We start from the raw sequence: 27852 nt of genomic DNA, 5'->3' as shown, positions 1-27852 counted from the left end.
GGATCTTTGCTTACACACCAGCTGCTTGCTACCCTGAGGGCTGGCATATGTTCCACCATACTGTTTTATGGAGATAGATAGGCACATCCTTGAAAGCTAATTAAGATGAAAATAAGTCACCTTGAATCCTAGGAATCTGATGCACAAAGCTTTCCAAGACCACCCAATTACCTAAAGGAGGCAGTTTGCTTTAATGTTTACATCCTTTTTCTTCCACTGTAGAGACATACTTATGAATATACTTAAGTACAACCCCCACTCCCTGCTCCCAGCACCACCAGCCACACCATCAGCTGCTGCAAGATTGGCTCCAGGTCTATGCAACCCCTTCGTGGCCTAGCGCCCACTTCTCTCCTGCTAATCCGTGACCACACTTCAGAGACTGTTCTAAATATGACAAGGATCTGTCCACAGTTCAGCGTACTTCACCATGCACTGATTACACTTTGGAAGTAGGAGTGGAGGGAGATGTGATAGATGAGAGAAATGTTACTACATGGAAGAAGAGTCAAATCGGGCCTAGAATCTAACACTAGGCTGTCTTGGGAACAAGTTAATATGGATTCATTTTTCCATTACAGCTTAGCCTGCTCGTTACCTTTTATTGACAAGGAGTGGAGCTGTGATGGTGGGCTGGGCACCACACACCCACCTGCCAGCTTCTCAGCCCTGCCCCTGCCCCTGCATGGAGCCAGGGCTCGAGGCTCGAAGCTCAGCATCTGCCCTCTGAGCCAATGCGCATCTCTGAGAAGTGTGGGTCCTTTCTGAGATGTACTGGATTTCTCTTAGAACCCCAAGCTAAGCAGATCCCCACCCCCATGCCACCTCTGAAAAGTTGTCTGAGGATTGTGTCTATGCCTGGGTCTTTGCACCCGCCCTCCAACCCCAGCACTGCCCTTGCCTGCCTCATACACTAGGGCAGGAAGGCCCGAACCAACCTTTCAGACTTGGGCTTTTGTCTTCAGGGACTAGGATTCTCAGCTCAGCGTTTAGATCAAGCCCAATTAATTATATGCATCTGAACTTTTTTAAATGTCTAATACCACTTTTAGCAGAGAAGGTCAATCCATCCAAGTAAGAGGTTGTCAGGATTCCAGAAAGACTGCTTCTCTGTCCCAGCCAGTTAATAATGGAACATGACTGGATGCTGACATGACCCTTGGTCCGAATGCCAGCCACGAGATATTTAGCTCAGGGGGTCACTCTCTACAATAAGAACAGGGTTGGGATCTTGTAGGAGAGGTTCTGAGAGGTGGGGGAGAGAAAACATTTAGAAAGGTGAAGCAAATTTAGGAGAAAATTTCCAATTAGGGTAAGAATCACAGACATTCAGAGTTGACGGAAACTTGGAAACCTTTAATTAGCCCCACCCCCTTCATGTATTTTTTTTTTAAGATTTTATTGGGGAATTGGGGGAGGGGAACAGTACTGGGGAATTGGGGGAAGGGGAACAGACAAGTTGCTGTCCTTTTGTTCTTCAGTCTAGTTGTGGAGGACATCGCTTCACTGGCCCATGTTGGTATCATCATTGCGCTCTTCCCGGGTGAGGCAGATCGGTTGCCGGCCTCTGGACAGCCGCTCATGGCAGCTCTTGGCAGCTCACACCAGCTGCCAGCCACTCACGCTGGCTGCCGGCCACACACAGTAGCTTATGGCAGCCCACTGCAGCAGGGGCTGCAGCCTGCGCCGTTGCCAGCGACTCATGGCAGCCTGGTTCCAGGTCGAGCTGTTGTTCACCATCACTGGGCGCAGCATCACTGGACCATGTGGGATCTGAACCGGGGCCCTGCTGCTCAGAGCTGGCATCCCAAGCCAACTCTTAACCAACGCACCACTCGGCTGGCCCCATGTATTTTTTTTATTGTGGTAAAATATACATAACATAAAATATACCATCTTAACCATTTTTAAGTGGCATTAAATACCTTCACAAGCTGTGTAATCATCACCACTATTCATTTCCAGACCTTTTCATCATCCCAAGCTGAAACTGTACCCGCTAAACAACTCCCCATTCCCATCCCCCCTCCAGCCCTTTGGAAGACTTTTACAAGAGGAAACTCAGGGAGAGGAAGTGGTAACTTTCTGTTCAAAAATGAGAAAGTGAAAGGCATTATCTGGTTACCTCTGGGTGTTCTCTCGCCTCCATCAATTCTGATCCCTTCTTGGAGTACCCCCATCTCCAGGTTGGTTATAATCTAAAACACGGACCCTGACAGATGAGAAGACCTTCCGTCTAGTGTCAATGTTTCTGTATGAATTTGTCATTCAATGTTCCAGCTCAACAAAGAGAAATATTATTTCTGCCCATCTCAGCTTTCCAAGGCTGAGGTATGATTTAAATAAAAATCACACAAAGGCAGTGTCCCATGGAAAGAACACTGCAACAGGAGTCAGAAAACCTGGACTCCAGTCGGGAGACTGTCAGCTGTGAGGCCTCAAGCCAGTTAGCCTTTCTGAGCCCTGGGTTTCTCTGTGGGAAGTCACACAACTCCAAGGGTGCAGGTGTTTCTGTAAGTGACGTGGACCCTTTGAGCACCGTGCAGACCTAAGGTGTGACATCGAAGGACGCTGAGACCCTTTGCTCTTTTGAACATCTGACTCTGAAAACAGTGAGACCCCAACAGAAGAGGAAGCAGAAGATTCTGTGCTTTGTCCCTGCAATTTGCTTTGCACAGGGTGTGGCGGGAATGGCCTCCTGAGACCTGATGAGAGTGCCCGCTCCCTGCTCTGAGAAGGATTGGAGTGGCCGGAACTGACCCTTCTTTCCTTCCCCAACCCCACATTCTCCAGCTCCAGCTTCCACGTCTATAAAGAGCTAGCCTGCTGCTCCCACCTCAGCTGTTTAGACTCCCTGTCCCAGATTCGGAGCTTCAAAATAATCTGGCCAGACAGACTAAAGGAAACTTTTACACCCCTAGTCAGGTGACTGAACCCCTGGCATCGCCAGTGTGTTTCCACCGATGCCTGTTTCTGCATTTTCATTTTTTAGTGAAAAGAACTCTTTGGAGAAAAGAAAGGGAAGCATCACATTCCTCTGGTTTTATTTATTTTTTAATATTTTCTTTGTAATATATCTGATGGGTTTGGCCTAGAGACTCACTCTTCTTGCCTGGCTTTGTTCTGCCTCTACATGCGCACTGATTTATATTCTACCACAGAGAGAAGGGCACTTAGCTTGCTGGCACTGGCATTTCTCCTGGAGATCTTCCACTGCATATTCAGTCACATCTATTATGCTTTCTGTTTCTTCCAACCACCTAGTGAAGACGAGGGTTTCTTACCCTCCTAGAAGAAACAGGCTCAGAGAGGTCATGGTCATTCAACCAATGAAAAGGGCAAGTCTTGACTGTGGTACTTCGAGAGGCCAAACTTGGTGTGTGACATAGAAGAAAGGAGTCTGTCGCTGAGGCTCAAATAGTTTCTTAAGAAGGGTCAGGTTCAGGCCCTCCCTTGTTGCACGAGAATTTCTACCTCAACGACTTTTTAAATCCCTTGACTGTTGGGGGAATTATGTGGCCTCACCCACACACTTGCCCAATGACTCAGGAGTCCAGCAGTAGAAGCCAAGAAAGGAAGTTCAATTGCATGAGCTGGAAACTTCTGAATTGGTTTCTCAGACCAACAATCAGTATACCCGCAGTCATGCATGTCCTGTGTCACCCTCACCCTAGTCTGGAGACCTAGTCCATTTCCTTTAAGGTGTAAACTAATGAGATTATGAGGTGCCATGGACCCAGGAGAAGCTGTTCTGAGAGCCAGCTTTTGGAGGAGCAAAGACCACCACCTCCCTCCCTCCTGTACACCCCGCCACCATGCTGTCAAGGCTCACTCAATGTGATGTCCTAGTCAATTCAACTTAACAAAATTAAATAACACAAAGCATTACAGTATTGCAGTGAGTACTATGGAGGGAAAGGGAAGAGACATCAGGCTGGGCATTCCTATTTGGAGACTCCAAAGGAAACCCCAAATCAACCTTGTACTTTTCCATATCCTCAGAGCAAATTTTAACCTGTCGTGGGTCCTTAGACTCTAAGAGGTTGTTTTACTCAGTAAAAACTTCTAGGGATAGGGATATGATCAGGGTCAAATCATTAAGGGAGGAGACCTCAAAACATTCATCCATAAAGACTGTATCCAGAGTCAAGATCTTGGCTTCCAAGATAGCCATGTGATTTATAGAAAGGAAGTTATACCACCATTGACCATCTTCATCCCAGTCACTTCCTAGCAGACACCTAGGCTCCTAAGAATCTGGTGAGAGCAATATATATACAGCAATAAACCACCTTTTTGTTCCTTTCCCCTCGACTATTTTTGGGGACAGGTGATAGATTTTTTTTTATTCATTATTCTGTTAAAAATCATATTTTCATTCTTTTATTTTTGAGGACACACTAAATATTCTCTAACCAAAATACCAAGGAGAGGTGGGAGAGGAATTTGAACTAGAAATCGCCATAAAAACAATTTGATTGACACATGGCCATTCCTGAAAACTACACAATAATTAGTGCTTATATGTTCTTCTCAAGGACACATGAATTTTTACAAAAACTGACTGATGAGCGAGTCCCATAAAAAAAATCAAGGAATCAGTAACATATAGACCAAGCATTCCAACCACAGTGCAATTAAGTTAGAAATCAGTAACAAATCTTTTTTTAAATTTCATACATTTAGAAATTATAAAACATTTCTATTACAATTGGGTAAAAAAATCATAGTTAAAGAAAAAATACTTAGAACTAAAGAATGAAAACAGTTGGTAAGTAAGGAACTAGTTCAGAGACAATTCTATTGCTGTTTGGGATTGAGTTCCATTTACAAAGTTTTTTATTGCAGCTTGCTTTGTGTCCATTTAGAAATGAACAGTGGTAGGAAGATTTTCCAAAAATTTAGAAAAATATTTTCTAAACATCCAGAAAAATATTTTCTAAAAATTCACAAAATTGTGTCTGGTTTGGCCAGATTGAAAACATGAAGTTGGTTAAACCTTCAAACCAGAAACCATACCTAAATTTTTAGAAGTTATATATATATATATATATATATATATATATATATATATATATATATATATGTACACACACACACACACACACATATATATATACACAGAGAGAGAGAGAGAGAGGTTGGTTTATTCAAAGTAGCTCTGAGTTGAGTTTAAGACATTTAGTTTGAGTTTCTTCAGCCTTTTCCATATGTAGTTTTGAACTGTGTTTTATGACTGGTGATGAGGGATTTGGAAAAAATGGAGTAGCGGTATTTTTCTTCTGAAATCACCCGGTTTTCTAGACAGATAAGGATTTCGCCCTTATTTTCAGGATGTAGAGACAGAATCTTGGACGCTGACTGGCAAGAAAAATAGACTCAAGATTGCTTCAAAGTTCAGCGTGTTAATTCAGTGCTGGTTGATTTTACCTGTAATTCTTTTCTGTTACCTCACTGAGTCTCCCTTTTTGAAGAAAAAAAATGAAGAAAACGATTGGAATTCTCTCCCACAGGAAGAAACTAAGTTGCAGACAGACCACATGATGGTGGTTCTTTTCCCCCATCTAGGAGGAAGCACTACCACCTGCTGCCCTCTGCTGTTCAAATAAAACCAGATTCCTAAGCAGCTCTTTCCCACACTGTCTGTACCAGCCTTGTCCTCTTGGATTTGGGTCTCCTAGAGAGAGGACATGTGCATCTTATACAAAGATGCACTTTCCCCCACTCTCCCTCCACTCTTGCCTCCACTACCACATCCATTTTGGATTCCAGTTCTCTCCTCCTTCCCATCTACCACTCTACAAGGGCTCCCAAACTGTTTCTAAGGAAGGAAAACATTAGGCTTCAAGAAACATGTACAGTTATGATTAGCCCTTCAGGTCCCAGCCTGATACCTGGGGTCCCTGCACACATCCACCATGATTATTAGACAAGGTGGTCAGGAGACCTAAATTTTAGTCTACTAATTGAGTGACCTCAGTTAATTTGATTCAACAAATACCTGGTCTTCTGCTAAGTGCAAGGTGCTGTGTTAAGCAACATGACAGATGGTACGTAAAACATGTAAAAGGGTTGCTATCTTCAAAGGGTTCACAAGTCTGGTAGGGCAATAACATACAAGGAAGATGTTACAATGGATGGGCACATGATCAGAGCCACAGGTGCCAGCCTCTGGGAGAGCAGGGAGGAGCGGAAAACCACTACTGGCTAAACCTCAGGCATGGACTGACCGATGAAGTTCCAGAGCAAACCACATTCCTGATGGATGGAAATAGAGAAACACCCTAAATCCATGGCAAGACATTTTCTCAACTCTCCTCCCCCAAATTAGGATCCCACCATTTTAAATTTTTCTTCATTTGACAAATATAAATGGAGTGCTTATGTGCCAGGTATTGTGCTAGGCTCTGAGGCAATAGCAGTCAATAAAACATGGTCCTTGTCCGCATGGGCCCAATAGTTTATAGGGAGCCATAGACAAATACATAAGTTATTACACTACAGTGTGAGAAGGCCGTCATAACCCTCCTCCAGTCCACATTCTGATTTGCTTTCAAGTCTTGGATTGTCAGAAAAGTCATGACGCATGTTTGCGACAGATGGCATTAGTTCATTTTTGGAAGTACTAGAGTCATTCGCATCTATGTTATTGCTATGTCATTTGACAGCTGACAGTTCTAGCTTCATTCTAAAAAAAAATTGAGCGATTTGGTTGAGTTTTGGAGATTTTACAACAAGTTGAAGATGGAAGACCAAACTGCATTTTTGCCATATTTTACTGTTTTATTTCCATAAAGGAAAGAATGTGCATCAAGCTTGTGAAAAGTTGCATAAAGTTTATGGTGACAATGCTCTACAAGAATGTCAGAGCCAACGATGGTTCACGAAATTCCGTGCTGGTGATTTTGATCTCAACGATGCTCCTCGGTCAGGGAGGCCCACCGAGGTTGATGATGACAAAATAAAGGCATTGATAGAGTCAAACCCATGTTACACAACACAATAGATTGCAGAAACATTGAACATCCATCATTCAAGCATTCATGACTACCTGAAGAAGCTAGGATACATAAGCAAGTCCGATATTTGGGTTCCGCATGAACTCAAAGAAGTTCATTTGACAGTGCATATAAACATCTGCAACATGGTCATTAAACATGAGGAAACCGATCCTTTATTGAAGCGACTGATAACTGGTGATGAGAAGTGGATTGTTTACAACAATGTGGTATGCAAACGGGACGTGATGATTCACCTCAAACGACATCGAAAGCAGACATTCATCAGAGGAAGGTTATGCTCTCAGTGTGGTGGGATTTTAAAGGTGTGTTTTTCGAGCTCCTACCAAGGAATCAAACAATCAATTCGAATGTGTGCTGTCGGCAATTGGACAGTTTGAATGAATACATCACTCAGAAACATCCAGAGCTTGTTAATTGTAAGGGAGTTGTGCTTCATCGTGACAATGCGAGACCACACACAAGTTTGATCATCCATCAAAAATTATTGGAGCTTGGCTGGGATGTGTTGCCAGACCCACCACACTCGCCTGATCTTGCACCGTCAGACTTCCACTTGTTTCGCTCTCTTCAAAACTCCTTGCGTGGTATAACGTCCAATTCAGATGAGGCTGTAAATCAGCACCTTGTTCAGCTTTTTTGCAAATAAAGACAGGTCCTTCTATGAACGAGGAATTATGAAGCTCACTGAGAGATGGCAAAAGGTTATGAAACAAAACGGGCAATGTATCATTGATTGATCTTTGTTCTTTATATAAATAAATGACCTTTGAAAAACATAGACAAAATACATCATGACTTTTCCAACAACCCAATAGAAAGAAGAAAAACGAGGAAGGCATCATCTATGGGCATAATCCAGACCCAAGGTTAGAACAAGCATTAGCATGGATTTTGCCCAGGCTCTTGGTCCTTGCTAGTGGAGTTTGAAGAGAAGGATTAGGTAGAGATAGGATGGAGGGCAAGGTAAGAAAGCCAAGGTAAGCCGGCAGGCCTCTGACATTGATGACAGAGTTTCACGCTTTTCCCAAGACCTTGCCTCTGCACTCACTGCTGGGTGCAAAGAGCACTCGGAGCCAGTCTTCTGTCACTGTCTCTACAATCTTGCACGTACTTCCCTATCTCATCTGGAAATGGAGGTAAATAACACCTGCTTGGCACCTCCTCCCAGGGTTTTGGAGGAGCACATGAAAGAATGTGTGAGTAGCTAATGCCCCCTACATAACGCTACACCAATCAGTGATGTTATTACCATCATCAGCAACACCTGGGCCAGCCAGGAGGCAGAGGAATGAAGACCGATGCCTCCCACGAGCCCCTCCAGACAGAGAACCTGCAAGGAAGCCTTATTGGCAGCCTTTCCTTCCAAGTTCCCCGCTGAAGTCTACACCCACATTAGGAAGATTTGCTCTTTAAACAGTGAGTGTGTTCAATAATATACTTAACACAGTTGGGGTTGTGATGAAAAACAGAAATAAGTTAAGAAATCCTCTAAGCAGCAGTTTGGGGTGGTGTTTTTATAAAAGTACTGGCCCAGTACAGGTTTGTGAAACCCCACTTAAAATTTGTAATGTAGGGAACCTGCCATTTGTCTCTTCCATTTGTCATTTGTCTCCTCTCTGAGACTCCTGGCATGTCTCACTGCCTTGCTCCCATCAGGATGGGAGATGCAGGCCACTGAACAAAGTTGGCAGCGTTCCCAAGTTCTTTTTACTCTAGAGTCCTTCTGATTGAGTGGAGGTGGGACAACGGAAGGGGCAGAGCTTCATGTCTGTTGAAGGTCGATCATTCGCCAGCCAGGCACCATTCTCTACACTGTGCAGATGTCACCTAGTTCCACCTTCCCCACTAGACTGTTGGCCCAATGAGGGTAGTTGAGCATATCTGCCTGGCTTCCTGCTGGCCACCACCAGCTAAACAAGGGGCAGCTCAATAAACGGTCATCAAATATGAGTCTGACATCAAACAACCTTCCAGGTGTGCATTATTATCCCCAATTTACAGATGCAACTGAGGCCCATGTTGCTTAAGAATGTTGTCCAAAGCAAGAGAGCATGTCTGCCTTAAGGTCTGGATTCTACGTGCTCCGAGTTTACGCTTTCAGAGTTTATACTCCCTCCTGCACATCATGCTACTAAGAACCTCCTCTCTCAGAGGCAATGGATTTTATTGTTTTTTAATCATTTTTCCAAAAAGTTTGCATTCCATCTGTGTTTGAAAACAGCTTCTAGGGAACTATTATTAGTAATATACCCAGAAGTCGTTATTTTATAGATCTTTTGGTCCTATTTCCAGATTCTATTTATGAACCAGTCCTCAATTTTTGGGAGACCCGAAATGAGAACAAAGGTCAAATATTCACTCAGCCAACATGAACATATTACGTGCCCATGTGCGGCAGACCCCATGCTCGGGGCCTGAGCTACAAAGATCAATAACAAGTGGTTCCTATCCTTGAAGAATCTACAGTCTAATAGCTCTGACTGAGCTTTTTTTCTTTTAAAAAAAAGTTATTACAAAAGTGAAACATTCTCACTGCAGAACATTTGAAAAACCAAGGTAAGAAGAGAAAGGGGAAAAAACACCCAAAATTCAGACATTTTATAAATCCTAAGGACAGGGCCTATGTCTCAGCATCTCTGTGTCCACTAAACCTTACCTCAGCCTGGAGGAGAAGACAATGTTTTTTGAATGCGGGGAAAGCTAACCTTCATCCCGCCACCTTGAGAGAACCACCTTTGACTTTAGACAATATTCTCAGTCCCCTTTTCTTGGACTGTGAAATGACTGGTTCGGATGTCATCCTCTCTGCCTCACCTAAGCCAGGTGGTAAATTTATGGCCTCCTTTGCACCCCCTATAAATTATGTGGTGCTGCCCACCATGTTTAGGGGTACTTCCCTACCATGGCCCAGTGTCTCCTCATTTAGAGCGGGTCTCTTAGATGTGAGAAAGGCAGAAGCTTTTAACAATTGCCCCACGCATTCCATGTTTCACCCCAGCAAAGCCTCAGGGGCAGGAAGTCAGTTTACCTGAGATCACTTCCCTTGGCTAGAGGGGACCATTCCCCAGCTTTCAGCAAACCAGGCTGCATGTTCACGCACCTGAGGCAGCTTTCAAAACTCCTAATGCCTGGCCCTCCTTCACACAGAATTATTACAACAGAATCTCCAGGCATGAAACCCAGACATTGGTCTTTTGTGATTTTAAAGCTTTCCAGGTCAAAGATCGAGAACCACAAATTTAAAGGAAGGCTGGAGAGTGGCGTGAGTGGCCCTTTGAGACAAGCAGAGGGCACTACAGTGGTCAGTCTTGAGACACTCAGCCCCAGGACTTGGCATCTCAGGAGTGTTCTGCAAGCTACTTCATGAAAAACCTGGGAGGTATATGCGTACATGGGCAACTGGTCTGCAAAGGGGAACCCAAAGGAAGAAATAGCATCTTTGGTCCAAAGGGCTCATATGGATGCCTATATAAGTGAAGAGCACACAGAAACCATGTCCACATACAACATAAATATAGGCAGATAAGTGTGAATGCCCCAATGGGATATTTGTAAGGCACATGAGCTTTCTGGCTTCATCATGAAGGAAAAAAGAATTTTGCAAAATAAATTTATTAGAGATAAGTCCCTGTAACAATAGGCTGCTTAGCAGAAGGGAAATGATTGCAATTAGATAATCTTTATTTAAATAGCCACTGAATACTTGTTACTTGTCAACATTGTGCTAAGCATTTGACGCACATTATTTCATTTAATCTTTGTGATAACGCTTTGCAGTAGGTACTATTTGTTCCCATTTTATAGTGAAGGAAATCGATGCTAATAAATGTTATGTAATTAACATAAAATCACATTAACTAAAAGAGGTAAGCCCCAAGCTCTCTGACTCCGAAGCCCATGTTTTGTTCACCTTCACCCTGCCAGGCTTTCTGAGCCAGACTTAATACAAGGTAATCGAGGTAATACAAGGATGGGAGGGAAATCAAGAGAACCATCCTCCTAGGAAGGAGGAACTTTTCAGCCTGGCTGGTGGGCTGGCAGGTTTTCCCTTCTGTGAAGATGCAGGGTATCATGAGGCAGTCAGCACAGCATGTGCCAAGAGCTGCGGCAGTGCCTCCGCCACCTAGACAAGTCCCTTAGTCCACCTGAGTCTCCGTTTCCTCACCTGAGCAGCAAAAAGGCCTAGAACCATTAGGTCAGTGGTTTTCAAGTTGCCAGATGGAGGCCTGGGCAACAGGAAGCCGTGCTGGGGACAAGATGGACGGGCATAACCTCTCCCTTTCACCTTCAAACAGACAAGCTCTGCATTTAGCTATTTGCAGAGCAGTTTCTCTGCTTGGGGAGAACGGGTATGTTTGGAAGGAAGCCGCTGGGTTACTGGTTAATGGTTAATGGGACCTTTCCAGTTTGATAGACGTCAGGTCCTGGTTTTAAACATTCAAGATGCTGGAAAGAATCAGTGCCGTCGCATTGCTTGAGTGGATGTAGAACTGGGTGGGCAGGAGAATGGGCTTTTATGCCTGTGGTAGGAAGAGCCCCTGAGGCATTGGGGGACAGAAAGGCCAGCGGCCGCCGGCAGAGCTCGCGGTCACGGTAAACCTGCCTGGGCCCTGGACCCCCCAGAGTCCTGGGACAAACCAGAGTTAGACAGGAAGGTAAACCGGGGCCCTTTGTTACAGTGATGGTGACATGGTCACAGACAGCAGAGGCTGGGCTCTGCACTTCATCCCCCTAATTTGTATGTTTTTTTTAATTCAGTAGGGTAAAAGTCTCCTGTTCTCTTTTAGTAATTTAGGATTTAAGCGATTTTCTGTTTCTTTGTGTTTTTCAGATCTTAAATCCAAATTTCATCCAAGAAGGTGAGTTAAAAAGTAGTAGAATTGAGAACATGAGGATTGGCAAACGCAGCACTGAAGTAGAGCCTTTAAACAAGGGTCAGGTAGTTCTGTACTTACAGACAAGGAAAGGTGTTTATGATGAAATATTAGGGTGAAAGGACCGCAACTTGAAATATGTTTTATGGGATCCAATTTATTGTATGAGGAAGTGTTTTGATATAAAGACTAAAAGGCTATATAACAGAAGGCTCACAGTAGTTACCTCGGGATCCTGACATTGTAGAGCTTTTTCTTCTCTTTATTTATCTGTATTTCCTAATTTTTCTACAACAAACATTTATTACGTTTAAAAATACCTTCCCATGGGACAAGATGACTCAACAGTGTTAAGCGGAAGGTTATTTGGATCGTTACACACCATGGGTGGGAAATAAGAGTACTGGGTTGTAAAATGGCTGTTTTAGTCTAAGTTTGTTCTGAACGATGTGAATTTATGTTGATTTGACCACAGTGGCCCCAGAATTCCTCGTGCCATTAGTGGACGTGACCTGTTTGCTTGGAGACACAGTGACGCTGCAGTGCAAAGTCTGTGGGCGGCCAAAGCCCGCCATCACCTGGAAGGGTCCAGACCAGACCATCCTTGACACTGACAACAGCTCGGCCACATACACCGTCTCTTCCTGGTAAGCTGATCACCCTACCTCAGCACCCCTGCTCCTTAGTGCAGCACCCAGAGGCAAGTCTGGGGTGCAGCTTCTGTTTGGTTACTTAGTTTCTCTCTCTCCAAAAGAAGAGCTGCCCTAGAGCCTATTCTAGTGCAAACACCTGGCCTTGATTAGGAAAGAAAGTTAAAAACCATGGGTGTCACAGTAGTGTACTCTCGCAATACTCACACGGCCTAGACTCAGGCCTGTGAGCTGTCGGCACAACCTCAGCCGCTCGCTACAACCCGCCACTCAGCCTGAGCAACACCTAGGTCATGACCAGCACATATTCACATGTCACTCAACATCACGTAGACACACCTGAGACCAAAAGGAACAGTTTGGAAAGACTGCTTTCTGGACCCACATTAAGCAAATAAAGAAAAACATCAACCTTTATATCTCAAGTCAAGCCTGAACCATACTTTTGAAGAGCTTTGACAGTCACTGACTTCATCCACCCTATTTAATAACCTTTTCCTAAGGATCCCCAAGGGACTCTCTGTATCAGTGGGGAAGGCTCCAAACATGTGGTGGGAACGTGGTCCTCATGTTCACATGTCCCAGTGTTCTCCATGCCCCTCAGGATCCTGAAACAGTGATAGACATATTTAATTCCTCCATTAGCCTAAGAACAACTTTCTTAGAAGAAAATAAAAGGACCCACTCCACAATGTGCAACAGAAAACAGAAAATCCAGCCACAGCGTGCTTCTATGCAAAAAGGGTGTTTAACAAAACTTGTGACTGCCTCCCAATCATCCTGTTAGTGTGTATTGCTACTAATTATGAACTTGATTGTGTACTACTGCTCACAGTGGACACGCAGTAACAAGCCCTAAATGCTTAAGAAACGTTTATGGAAGAAACACTTAGGGTCAAGACACTTTCATCCATTAACTTAATATTTGTGTGTGTGAAATAGTGTTCCTGGAAGAGCCTCTCTGCCCAGGGTCTAAAATATCAGTGGACCCAAGGAGCATAGTTTGAGTCAGTGAGTGGTGAGGGCTGTGAAGATCACCACTTTATGTCACCACCAGTGGGGAAAAGTGGGGTTGACTGGGACTTCTGTATTTAACCATTTTAGAGCAGTTTTTCCTTTCGATATCCTGGATCCCAGATGGGGACTACTGGGAGAATTATCACTTAGTTGAGGAATTTTTGCCCTTTATTTAATTCATTTAATTATTTTGAGGGTCCACATGTAGAATTTGAAATACTTGAACATTTTCATTCTTTAGTCTTTCCTTTTTCTTTTCTTTTTTTTTTTGTACCATTTATTACTGAACCTGTGAGACTGAAAATATTTTAGGGCAAAGTTGCTGATGATAATAATTAGAGTAATACTGTGGACCAGTACTTGTATAGGACTTAATGTATTTGAAACTATGTTCTAATTCTTATCTCATTTTATTTTTTTATCCCTATCCCTCATATCCAACAAACTTGAGAGATGGGCATGGCATGAATCCCCCCTCCCGCCCCCCATAAGGAAACAGGAATATAGGGAGGCAAGCTGATCACCCAAAGTGTGTAACAAAACGGGACTAGACCTTGGGCCTAAGAACCGGCTCACCACACCACGTGCCAACCCTGTGCCAGTCAATTCTTTCATTACTGGAGTTTGAAGGGCATCTTTTTGGTGTCTCTAGTGATTCCGGAGAAATCACCCTGAAGATCTGCAACCTGATGCCCCAAGACAGCGGGATCTATACCTGCATAGCAACAAATGACCATGGGACCACATCCACGTCTGCTACCGTTAAAGTGCAAGGTACAGGTCCGGCCGAGTGGCGCATTCATTAAGAGTTGTCTTGGGATGCCAGCTCTGAGCAGGAGGGCCCCGGTTCAGATCCCATATGCGGGCCAGTGACGCTGTGCCCTCTACAGCTAAGATGGTAAACAACAGCTCAACCTGGAGCTGGGCTGCCCATGAGTTGCTGGCGATGGCGTAGGCTGCAGCCCCTGCTGCAGTGGGCTGCCGTAAGCTACCATGAGTGACTGTCCAATGGCCGGAGACTGGCCTGGCCTGCCTCAGCCAGGAAGAGCGCAATGATCACAATACCAACATGGGCCAGTGAAGCGAGGTCCTCTACAACTAGACTGAAGAACAAAAGGACAGCAACTTGTCTGTTCCCCTTCCCTGATTCCCCAATGCTGTTCCTCTCCCCCAATTCCCCAATTTAAAAAAAAAAAGTGCAAGGTACAGTTTTCTTTAGTTAACATTTTTTATACCTTTTGAATATTTATTTTTTAGTGTGGTAAGATACATGTAACATAAAATTTACCATCTCAACCAATTTTAAGTGTACACTTAGTCGTGTTAAGTACATTCACATTGTTGTGTAACCGATCTCCAGAACTCTTTATCTTGCAAAACTGAAACTCTGTATCCATTGAACAACTTCCCCCATTCCTCCCTGCCACGCCACCCCCCCCCAACCCCAACCCCTGGCAACCACCATTCCACTTTCTATCCCTATGAATTTGTGTTAGTCAAACATTTTAAGTGGACATTACAAAGGTTCTTGGAGACCTGGGGAAGGAAAATTCTAGTGTGAAAATTCCAGAGTAAAGTTCTAGGAAACGGGAAGAGAACGATTTTTAACTAAGAGCTGTCTGTGACCTACCATGCACCTCCTGCGTGGTTCCCTGACCAAGCTTTATCGCCTAAGGAGAAACTTGCAACAGCAGGGTGTGTCCCCTAAATCCCCCTTAGGCCCCGAGAAAGCCACGGCATTTGGTGGAGAAGGTCATAGGAAAAATTTGAGACGCAGGTTAGGTAACGTTTCCTAGGTGATGTTCAACCTTGGTGTAAAATGCCAAGTTCTGCAGAAATAGCACTTGACCCTAATTTCTGTCCTTGAAGGTGTCCCAGCGGCCCCTAACCGCCCCATCGCCCAGGAGAGAAGCTGCACCTCCGTGATCCTCCGCTGGCTGCCCCCTTCCAGCACAGGAAACTGCACCATTTCTGGTTACACCGTGGAGTACAGAGAGGAAGGTGGGCCACCTATTTCTGTCTTCTCTTCCTCATAAGAAGGATCTTCAGAGTTATAAAACTGTTAGCCCTCTGTGCCTCTCAGCAGCCGTTCCTTCTTGTGGGAGCACGAAGGCCTCAGCGCCAGACTATATAGATAGCGCCTTCTGGTCTCAAACATCGAGCAGTGGTTTTCACCAAAATGATAAAGGCTCATGACAGGTTCCAAAGTGCCTTCATGTGCTTCCCTACTTAACAAAGCCAATCACCCAATAGCGACAATCAGGCCTACAGATGAGGAAGCTAAGGCCTAAGGGGTTAGCACGAGGCTGGAGTTAATGAGAGGCAGCAGGGCAAGCATTAGAACCCAGGTCTCTCTAGGTTGCTAACTTGTGATTCTCCCAGAGTAATAGATAGAGGAGCAGGAGCTGAGCTTTACTCCCACCCCCACCATATATAAATAAATATATATATATATATATATATATATATATATATATATAAATTTATTTAATTGTTCCATTTTTAAATTTGTCACATTTACATGCTAAAAGTACATACATTTCCTTAGCAGTTAGAAAAAACTGAGCCTGACACCTACTTATCAAGAAGAAAGAGCTAAAATATGAAACTGCCACATAGTTCTAATTGTTAATAACACATTTCTGAATCACACGATGATTGCTAAACAGAAATGAAAGCAACTGCTTGCAACCCAAATCATTTGTTTTCCTCTACTTTCCATTACTTATTATTTTAACTCTTCGTTCTTCTAGTAGCCTCTGTGCAGTTATAAAGCTATTTATTTCTGCATCTTTCTTAAGCTGCTCACTCTTATGTCTCCCAACTCAGCACAACGGTACTAATGCTGAGCTGACAGACACATTTCACAAGGCTCATATTTACCTCAGCATTATTCAGTTCATAATTCATCTTATCAACTAAGTTGTCTTGGGAAAAGTGTTTAATCTTTCTGAGTCTTGGTTTCTTCATCTGTCCAGTGAGATAAATGCCCTAGACCTCATAGGGTTCCTGTGGATTTAAGTGAGAAAGTTAAATGAGAGAGTGAAGTGAAGATGCCTTCCATAGTATTTTACATGCACGTAGTGCTCAATACATGTTCAGAACTTGCTATTTTGTTTCCATTTTCAAATGCATATTTTCTCATTTTGTTATTAATGTATACATTTCTGGACTTATTAAAAATTTGCTACATGTTCCTCTGTAAATTCTGTGTGGTCTGCCTTTCCACCCTCACACGTGCTCATTTGAAATGAACAGAATCTGCTTCCACACACCTTGTGATGTATTCAGTCATATAGGAAATTGAAGCCACACCTGCCACAGTTTGCCCACAGGCTTTCAGAGCCTGACATGTAGTGACCACAGCTGTCTCTTGAATGGAATGTGTTGCTTTTCCTTTCTTTGTTTGCTGAAGGTCTTTGGAACAATGTCCCTCTGGCTTTCTCTCTTTCCCTCTCCTTGGAAATTGTGCACTAGGTTCCCAGGCCTGGCAGCAATCGGTAGCTTCGACCTTGGACACTTACCTCGTCATAGAAGACCTCAGCCCTGGGAGTCCTTACCAGTTCAGAGTCAGTGCCAGTAACCCCTGGGGAATCAGCCTTCCCAGTGAGCCCTCAGAGTTTGTGCGGCTTCCAGAATATGGTGAGTCCCAGTCACGCCCAGGATCCCCGGTGGGGGATGCAAGGCACCTGGCTCATTGTCACATACTCATTGATACTGGCTGCTCATTGACATGTCAGTTACCATGCAGAAAGTGACCTAGATTTGCTTGGTGGCTTCGGCCAAGGAACATTTCAGAGGCTTGATGAAGAGTGTTTTCATAAAAGTGTGATTTCAAGTGTCTTGAACCAAAATTTAGATTTGCCACCCATGTCTACTCTGGGCCCCTCAGCTTCCTGGCACCTGTGTGTATCTCCAGAAACAGAGAAGGGCAGGCAGATGTCATGAGTCACATAGATGCTACCTGCCTCTCTTCTGAGACAGGAACACTAAAACCCCCCTCTACCCCTGGAAACCCCTGCTAAGCAGAAGTGCACCTCACAGGCATTATGGACAGCCACATTCACCAATTTAAACTGCGGAAAGGAAAGCAACCTGGTTGAAGGATTTTTTTTTTTTTAAGATTTTATTGGGGAATTGGGAATGGGGAACAGCCAAGTTGTTGTCCTTCAATCTTAGTTGTAGACTGACCTCAGCTCCAAGTCAAGTTGCCATCCGGCTGCCTGTCGGCAGCTCGTGGCAACTCGCAGCCGCTCAATTCAAGGTGCTATGTTCAATCTTAGTTGCTGATGGGCATAGCCCACCATCCCATGTGGGAGTCAAACTGCAAACCTTGTTGCTAAGAGCACACGCTCTAACCACTGAGCCATCTGGCTGCCCATCGGCAGCTCAGGGCAGCTCAGCTCAAGGTGTTATGTTCAATCTTAGTTGTGGGGGGTGGGCATAGCCCACTATCCCATGCGGGAATCCAACCAGTAACCTTGTTGTTAAGAGCACGTGCTTGGGCACAGCTCACTGGCCCATGTAAGAATCAAACTGGCAACGCTGTTGCTCAGAGTTCGCGCTCTTAAACAACTGAGCCACTTGGCCGGCCCCCTGAAGGATTTGAATCAAAATGAATATTTGATAATTTTCCCACCCCAACCTTCCCAAAATGTCTTTTCTCAATGTGGCTACATTTTTATGTAGATGAGTTGGATAGTTAACTAGGACATACCTGAAATTACCTACACATGAGTATTTTATAAATGTGGCCCTTATTTTGCCCACCTATTCACTATCTCAGCAAGCCACTTTGGTCCCAAGGACATTTTGAAAGAGGAAACTTGTTAGCCTAAAGAAATGGCCAAGTAGTGGCGTTTGGAGCCATGCAGCAGCGTGAACTGTGCATTTGGGGCGGGAGAGGAGGTCACCGTGCTTAAAAGGCAATGAACCTGTGCCTCTTTGGGCTAAGGGAACCCAGGAGTCTCCGGAGGAGATTCAGAAACCCATTAGGGCCTCGGCCTACAGCCCCACCCCCAGCCAAAGCCGAAAATGCTCCACAGCCCGGTCCCCACCAGCTCAGCTCTCTCCCTTTGCTCCCATGGGCCTGTGACTCACTAGGAAACCTCGGCCCTGGGTCTGTTTCCTCAGAGTTCATGGTTGTATAAGGCATCTTCAGCCCCAGCTGAGCTGTGCTCTGGACAGCCTGAGGTGATCGTGGTCAGAAGAGCTGTGCTGCCCGCTTGGTCTTCTGTTCCCAAGCCACTGACTAAATCCTTGTCAGAGATGACCACTGCTCATTTTTCCTTCTTGTGAGCATTGGCCCCAGAGACAACACAAATAGATAGATATTAGTGTGTGTGCTTGCATGTGTGTGTGTGTGTGTGTTTGTGTGTGTGTGTGTGTGTGAATTATTGTCAGGGGATTAACACATCGTACAGGGGAAGGCTACAAGGATTCTACTCATGCATGTGTTTTGGGTTAAGCTAAATCATTAAATATACGGGATAAACTCATTAATGCCTAAGAAGAGTGGGGTGAGAATGAGCAGTTTTTAGAATGTTTTAAGCACATTCCTTTCCTTCCCTGCTTTCTTGGCCTTGTAACTCTTTCCCTACCCCGTCTGCTGCCTCCTCCCGACAGCCCTGAGTCTCACTGGCTTTTCTAGGCCTTCAGTGTGGTTTTTCTCTCCCCCTTTTAACTTTTTCTACCAAATATTTATTTAAAAATATCCAGAAGTTACATTCCTGATTGTCCCGAGTGTTCCTTTGTTGATGTAGGTGGCACAGGGAGGAAGTCTGACTCTATCATGTCAGCTTCCCCTTGGATGATATTTTTAACAAGAACATTTCAGAGAATCATGGCATTTTCCCACTGAGTTAGACTCCATATTTAGTCATGAGAGTTGTTTTGGGATGGTGCTGTTCTGTTAACCTTTTTCTGTTATTCTTGTATGACTTCCTTAATATCATGAATGGATTCTCTCTCTTTCAAAGATGCTGCTGCTGATGGTGCCACCATTTCTTGGAAGGAAAATTTTGATTCAGCTTATACTGAGCTGAATGAAATTGGAAGGTAATGACCCAGTTTTCTATTCCTTTATTCATGAACAATTAACAACATCACATCAGAATAATGGCTTGCATTTGTTGTTTGTTTCTTTAGCTCTTTCTTTACTTAGTGCATTCTCTCTACAGTAAGAAAAAATTGGAATATTTATGTGTATTTTCTATTGTTCTTTTTCTAACTTCTTAAATTGGAGGTTTCATGCATCAACTCTCATCCTTTCTTCTTTTCTAATATAAGGATTTAAAGCTTAGCCTTTTCTTCAAAGTATAATTTTAGCTACATCTCTTCAGCTCTGATATGTGGCATTTTCATTATCATTCAGTTCTAAGTATTTTTTCTTCAACTGTGATTTTTTTCTATGTTTAAAAATTTCCAAATCTGTAAGACTTTGACAAATTATCTTCGTGTTACTGATTTCTAACTTAATTGCATTGTAGTTGAAGAACATGGCCTATATGATAGTGATTCTTTGATTTTTGGGGGGGGACTTACTTTATGAGTAGTAGTAGTACATTGTCAATTTCTGTTAGAAGTTCCATGTGTTCCTGAGAAGAATGTATAATCATTAATTGTTGGGTACAGGTCTCTATATATGTCCATTTGTTAAGCACATTGTTTTATGGACATTCCTAGTTCAATCTCACACACACACACACACACACACACACACACACACACACACACATCTCTCTCTCTCTCTCTCTCTCTCTCTCTCTCTCTCTCTCTTTCTCTCTCTCTCCCTCTCTCCCTCCCTTTCTCCCTCCCTCCCTCTCCCTGTGTGTATTTTGGTTAGAAAAGTGTGTCCTCACAAATAAAAAGCATAAAAGTATGACTTTTAACAAAATAATGAAAAAAAACCTATCACCTGTTCCACAAAATCGTTGATAGATAGGAACAAAAAGAGGGTTTATCCTTGTGCATACATTAGTCTCCCGGTGGTCTAGGTGGGAGAATGTGGTGGTAGGTTTTGCAAGTCACCCACCCACCCTGCATGTATGTATATAAGAGAGCACTCACTAACAATGACATTAACATCATCTCCATCCCTGATTGATGTCTCAATGAAGCATAAAATTTCCAAAGTGAGGTGGTTTTGACAGAGGTTGTGGAAAGAACCAAAATGTTCATTATTCCCATTTTTTAGGCAGGAGTCGCAATGTAAATCACTGTCTTTCATTACAGCTCCTGTTATCAAAACCCAGCTTTGCTCTATTTTCCCATCTTCTTGGTGTAGTCAAAAGGCCAATGGAAATTTACAGGGTGTTGATTACATAGATGATGCTTGTTGAGTATCCATAGTATTCTGAATACTGCGCAGATATTATACAGAAGTTACCTAATCTAATCTTTACAACATTGAGGTAGCTTTTGAGTGGATTTCCAGTAAAGGAAACTCAGGCTCAGGGGGATTAAGTAACTTTCTTGAGGTCCCACAACTAGTAGTGTAGAGACAGGATTCAAACCCTGGGGTACCTGACTCTAAGCCTGTGCTTGTTTACTAGTGTATGTTGTTTCACATCAAAGCAATTTTTGTCAAAAATAAGCTGTAGTAATTGAAATCTAGTTTGCTCCATCATATTGAAGTTTGTGAAGCTAGATATGACCCTCATCATGAGCAAGTCAAACTGGTTCTACCACTTGGATACCCCAGTCAATTCCTCCCAAGATATAAATTTGCTGGTAATAGCCCTAGGCTAAGGCATGTTTTATCTAAAAGAGATGGGTTTTGATATTTCTCAAAGGCAAGGTCAATTTTCTGATCTGTTCAAAGCAATCATTGGTGTTTCAAAAATCTCATCTCCAACGACCTGAAACTTTTCCTCTCTCCCTAATATAGTCTTCATATTTTCAGAAGATTCTTTAAAAATGCTATATGGTAACAGAATGGAAATAAACCATGTAGATACTTACATGAGACACATGAAAGATATCTGTGCCAGGGCCATAGAAGTGAGCCAACTTTCTTCATCACACCTAAAGCTAGAATTCTAAGCCAATATAACTATCTTGTTAAAAACAGCTCTCCTGTAACTGGATATTATAAAAACCATGGAGCAAAAAGAAATATCTTCACTCCTATAGCCCATTCATAGAAGCGACAAGCACCTGAGCATGGCATATTTAGCCAGAAATAAACTATATGGGCACCAATGCAGTTTAAAGAAGCCAGAGAGTTATCCCCTGGGAATGCTGATTGGTTAGCTGTACAGGATCCAAAAAGGTAGCAGTACCAGGCCTCCAGGTAAGGATAGCAGGTTGAACCAGGTGCCTATTTTTACTCCCTCCTGAGACTTCACTAAATCTACAGTAAAGGAATTTTTTAAAACAGTCACGTAAGGATGAGAGCATTGGATGAAGAGACAACAATAAAATATTAGATGCAGATAAAACAAATGAAAGTGACAAATGACCTAGGAAACCTGAGAAAACTCAATCCAGATCAGTTGTGGGGTCAAGTGAGCGCCAGTACAACTTATAGCAGAGTTCCCCGAAGGCTCAGGTACTGGCAGCACCCAGAACCTCTGGAAATAGATGTAAAGAGGATGCTAAAGTTAGAAGGGTTGGCTGAACACTGTGAGAAAAAAGTTGTGCCTCCCGATCTCCTCCCCAGCTTCAGGTATCTATATGATTGTCCTTCTCCATCCAGGAAAAGACTAGAGGTTTATTCTCTAGGAAGGGTAAAACAGAGTGCCTCTGTTCTCATGGACACCAGCACATTTGAGGGCAGCAGAACCCTAATTCAAACAGGGCAATTATGGGACTAAGTGCATGCTGGAGACTGAGGACCCCAGTTCTCTTATCTACACTCAAAGCTGCCAAATAGCTTTTTAGTCCCCCAATTTTTAAAATGAGCCAACTTCTGATACTGGCCAAGATGGAGTAAGCCCATTGTAGCCTTTCTCCCCCACTGATTACAACCAGAGTCCTTGGACAAAATATAAAAAGCAACTATCTGAAAATTCTGAAAAGTAAATAACAAAGAGATTGGGAAGGGAAGTCAAAATTTGAAGAAAGTAACCAACAGTGGCTGGGAATTTTGTTTGTTTGTTTGTTTTCCCTGTACCTACTGTCTTTGACCCAAGGGTGGGCCAAATCAAGAAATTGTACAGCATGCACAGAGAGGAAAAACTCCAAGAGAAACCCATATTTCTTGCCAAAAAAAATAGGGAAAAGTGGGTCCCTTTGAGCTGGAGGGAGCAGGAAATTTCCTTTTTGTTCCCCTCTCTGCTTTCTCTCACTGCTTTACCTGAAGGGCATTCGTGGAGAACTGCCTGACGATGCAAGATGCTAAAACTCTGAGGGACTCCCAGAGGAACCACGAAAAGGGGCCTGGGAGCCAAAGAAGGTGGGGGAAATCTCAGTGAGGAGAGAACTAAATATTTGTATTAGTGTCATATACAAAGGATTAGGAATTATAATGTTTTGGACATTGACAGTTAACATTATCGATCACATTAGAAGTTAAAAGGCAATAGAATAACTTCTTCAAAATTGTGAATAAAATTTCTTTCCACCTAGAATTATACCCAGCTAAATGAACAATCAAGTATGTAGGTCGAATAACCACATTTCAGATATGCAAGTCTCAAACAACTTATTTCCCTTGCACTCTTTGTCAGAAATGATTGAAGAATGCATTCTATCACAAAAAGGAAAAACATTGATAATTTACTAGTGATTCAGCTGTAACTAGAACTAATAGTTGCAATAATGTAAACCGTGAATATTGATTACAATATAATTCTGTTGGGGAGGATACAGGATGAAAAAAGTGGCTATGTGTTTAGAAACAGAGGGAGGAAAAAACTAAAATCTCATCTTTCATAGTGGGTTGTCAACAGATAACTAAAATGGAAAAATCAAGAAGCAGCCCCACAAAACATACTATATTTAGAGTCATAGAAATAAATACCTAAATCATCAGCTAAAATATATTAAAATGGTATATTAAACTGCCAATAGGGAAAGAAAAATGGGTGGGATGATGGGATACTATTGTTTTGGAGTTTTTTTTGTTGTTTTTTTTTAAAGATTTTTTTTATTGGGGAATTGGGGGAAGGGGAACAGACAAGTTGCTGTCCTTTTTGTTCTTCAGTCTAGTTGTGGAGGATGTTGCTTCACTGGCCCAAGTTGGCACCATCATTGCGCTCTTCCCGGGTGAGGCAGCTCAGTCGCTGGACGCAGCTCACACTGGCTGCTGGCTACATACGGTAGCCCATGGCAACCCACTGCCACAGGGGCTGCAGCCTATGCCGTCGCTGGCGACTCATGGCAGCCCAGCTCCAGGTTGAGCTGTTGTTCAGCATCTTAGCTGTAGAGGACAGTGTCACTGGCCCTCATATGTAGGATCAGAACCGGGGCCCTCGGGAGTCCCAAGCCATCTCTTAACCAACACTCCACTCGGCCGTTCCAGATACTATTGTTTTTAATATCAAACCTTATAAAGCTAAATTAAGCCATGGAGATGCATAAATTTGATAAACACAAATTTTAAAAATATTAAGGTGACATTACCTTGGCATGGCCACTAAGTTTAGGAGATCTATCCTCAGCATCCAATGTCCTCTGGAAGGAGTGACTTATAATAATCAAACTTATAAGAGAGTGCTATTAAAAATCAGAATGGAAATTTGTTAATTTATGATGTAAAACAGAACTGTCAGTTTGACCAAATACTTGCTCACTATGCCAAGAATGATGTCTGGTATATAATAGGCATTCAATTAATGTTTGCCTAATACTTATTTTATTAATCAGCACATTCTCTTCTCTTGGGAAAATCTATAGTGGAAAAAATTATTATTATCAGAAAGTTGCTTGGTGAGCACAGAGCCAGGTCAAAGAGTCAGCTGGACAATCTTGTTCATGGGTTGGAGTCTGATGTATCCATTTCTGCTCGAGGAATGCAATGTCCTTCAGATAATTTTCTCCTCTGTTTATGGGTTAGGGCACTTCATGAACAGGCTTGACTGTCACACTGGCTTTTCACCCCTTTGACTCTGCCTTTCTCTGCTTCCATTGCTGACCAGTTTCCCCCTTCTAGTTCACCCTCTTGCTACCTTCCATAGGGCTACAGCTGAGTCTGGGAGCCATTTTGTTTATTTTAGGTGTGGTTAATTTTGTTAGATATAAAAATAGAATGGTGGTTGTATATTTGTTAAGTGTTCTTGTCAATTAGAGATGCAAATTGAAGTATTTATGAGTGAAATAACATGATATCTGGATTTTGCTTAAAACACTCCCCCCCCAAAAAAATATCAGGGGGCAGGAAAGGAATAGATGAAATAAGGTTAGCAAAATTACAATTATTGAAGCTGGCTGCTTGGGGCATAGGACATTTATTGTGCTAGACTCTCTACTTTGTTTATATTAGAAAATTTTCATAATAAAAAGATAATAAGTATAAGATGAAATTTAAAAATTGCCTCTTTAAAAATGTTTTTCAAATTATCATAAAGTAGAATTTCTCCTTCAGTATTGTTACTATTGTTATTGTTGTATTTTATAGAAATATACTCTGTTTAGAAAAGAAAACTGAATCTGTGGTTGATGTTTAAAATGACAGAGAAATATATTGACTAAAAAATGCAATTAGTTTTGTGCACCTCGAAGAACCCTAAAATGCTAAGGAAGAAAAATGATGTTTCTGAATCGTAACATTATAATTAAAAATACAGTAGTTCCTCCCTTGTCTGTGGTTGCACTTTCCATAATTTCAGTTATGCAGTTAACCATGGTCCAAAATTATGAAAGGGAAAATTCCAGAAATAAACAATTCATAAGTTTTATTTTTTTATCCAGTATTTTTTCTTTAATCAACTTTAATAAAAATTACACATGAAACATATGAATATATTCTCCTCTTAAAAACTAGAACAGTGCAGGTAAAATTAGTGTGCAGTTGACGTTTTTTTTCTTAATCTTGATCCTGCACTCCTTATCCCCTAGTTAGCTACTCTTAGACACTTGTTCAGTGTGCAGTGTAATGTCCTTCAGGCCATTTTTATATTTTATATGCATTTTAACTACAGAAAATAGGGTTTAATATTTTTTTATTTGTTTGTTTGTTTCAGGTGTACAGAACAATGCAATAGTTACCCTTTTTACCCCTCACAAAGTAACAACCCCTCTCCCCCCATCCCCGATATCATATTTATCTATTACAATTCCATTGACTCCATTCCCACACTCTACTCCATGTCCTGTGACTATATGTATATATATAATTATAGTTGACATACAATATTATTCAACATCAGCTTCAGAAATACAGTGTCGTGGTCAGGCCTCTACACCATCTATGAAGTGGTCTCCCTAACAAAACATGAGTTCATCTGGTCCCCTAAAAAATATTTACAACATTATTGATTATATTCCCCAGATTGTCTTTTCTATCCCTGAGGCCATATTGTAGTTACCAATTTGTATTGTCTCATCCCTTCCCCTTCTCCTTCATCCCCACCCCCTCCCAACTAGCAACCATCAGTGTTTCCTCTGTGTCCCTGAGACTACTTCTGTTTACATTTCTCATTTATTCAGTTTTTTAGATTCCACATATAAGTGAGATCATACAGTATTTGTCTTTCTCTGACTGACTTATTTCACTTAGCATAATGTTCTCTAGTTCCATCCATATCGTTGCAAATGGTACGATTTCATTCTTCTTTATAGCTGAGTAATACGCCATTGTATAAATGTACCACAGTTTTTTTAATCCAGTCGTCTACCGATGGGCATTTCGGTTGTTTCCAAGTCTTGGCTATTGTGAATAGCGCTGCAGTGAACATAGGGGTGCATATATTTTTTCAAATTAATGTCTTGGGTTTTTCTGGATAAATACCTTATGAATTGTTAGGTATTTATCGAACAATTCATAAGTTTTAAATTGTGTGCTGTTCTGACTAGCATGACAAAAATCTCACACCATCCAGCTCTGTCCCACTCGGGACATGAATCACCCCTTTGTCCAGTGTCTCCGCATTGTGTATGCTACCTGCCCATCAGTCACTTAGTAGCCATCTCGGTTATCAGATCCATTGTCGTGGTATTACAGTGCTAATGTGCAAGTAGTCCTTGTTTTACTTAGTAATGGCCCCAAAGCGCAAAAGTAGTGACGCTGGCAATTCAGATATGCCAAAGAACAACCACTAAATGCTTCCTTCAAGTGAAAAGGTATTTATGTATAGGAAAAAGTATATGCAGGGTTCAATATTATCTGCAGTTTTGGCATCCGCTATGGGTCTTAGGACATATCCCCATGACTAAGGGGGGACTACTGTACAGGAAAATAAAGTTCCTAACAAACTGTTACTGTCTCACCAGTTAAGATAAAATGTCACACATCCTTGAATAAAATAATACCTAGTTGATTAATGAATCTTGAAAAAATGCTTCCTCCCTTTTGTTTTCCAGAGGCCGTTTCTCCATAGTAAAGAAGTGCATCCACAAAGCTACCCGCAAGGATGTTGCTGTGAAATTTGTTAGCAAAAAAATGAAGAAAAAAGAGCAGGCTGCCCATGAAGCGGCCCTACTTCAGCACCTGCAGCACCCGCAATACGTCACTCTCCACGACACCTATGAGTCCCCCACATCCTACATCCTGATTTTGGAACTGTAAGTACAGGTGTCATCTCTCTAAGGTGGTCCCCAGCTGTTTGGGTTATTTATTGGCAGTAACATTTAATACAGTCTTATAGTTTACAAAGTGCTGTATGTAACAAGCACTCTCCCCTCTATTTTATAAAGATGTTATTCCCATTTTATAGATTAGAAAATCCAGGACAAGGAATATCCTTAAAACTAACTCCTTAAAATTAGGAAATGAAGAATCTGGGACTTGAATCCACGTCTCTCTTACTCTGGTTTTCATTTTCTTTCTATTCTGGACTCTTGGCCTGGGCAGGAGTTTAGGAAAAGCTTATTGACAGTAAATAGGCTTATTGACAGGGGTGGAGTTGAAGTGGAAGAGAAGGGTGTGTGCATCAATCCACTGCCATAGCGTCCCAGACTACACCCAAGAAATTCCTTTTAGGATGGAACCTTCAAAACATTCCACTCATTCCAGATTCTCTCGGGACCCAGGCCACCATATAGTTGGCCCCAGAATATATCAGATAAAGCAATGAGGTCACATTCTCCTCGCTTCTACCCCAAACTAATAACAGAGAACATGCTCAGTGGTTTAGAGAGGGTTTACAGAGACTAAAGAAAATCTTTTCAGAAGTACTGAGCCCTCAT

At 42.5% G+C, this 27852-nt stretch overlaps 1 protein-coding gene across 14 annotated transcripts in view; it reads left to right on the top strand.

Annotated features, from left to right (window-relative positions):
• The window catches only part of KALRN (kalirin RhoGEF kinase), a 655970-nt gene that overhangs the window by 618031 nt on the left and 10087 nt on the right, over positions 1 to 27852 (top strand). For 13 of the 14 annotated variants that reach the window (XM_019652336.1, XM_019652320.1, XM_019652304.1 and 10 more), the window contains 7 exons: positions 11854 to 11881; positions 12372 to 12543; positions 14216 to 14337; positions 15433 to 15564; positions 17041 to 17205; positions 19542 to 19620; positions 27028 to 27228. In XM_019652336.1, the coding sequence (XP_019507881.1) occupies positions 11854 to 11881; positions 12372 to 12543; positions 14216 to 14337; positions 15433 to 15564; positions 17041 to 17205; positions 19542 to 19620; positions 27028 to 27228 (899 nt within the window). Of the gene's footprint in view, positions 1 to 5333; positions 6595 to 11853; positions 11882 to 12371; positions 12544 to 14215; positions 14338 to 15432; positions 15565 to 17040; positions 17206 to 19541; positions 19621 to 27027; positions 27229 to 27852 lie in introns of those variants that run through there. The other variant, XM_019652360.1, reaches the window with a different exon arrangement.

The sequence above is a fragment of the Hipposideros armiger genome, unplaced genomic scaffold, assembly GCF_001890085.2.
Source record: "Hipposideros armiger isolate ML-2016 unplaced genomic scaffold, ASM189008v1 scaffold_8, whole genome shotgun sequence".
Lineage (NCBI taxonomy): Eukaryota > Metazoa > Chordata > Mammalia > Chiroptera > Hipposideridae > Hipposideros > Hipposideros armiger.
The sequence above is the reverse complement of the archived record's forward strand: the minus strand, read 5'-3'. Positions and strand labels throughout refer to the sequence as shown.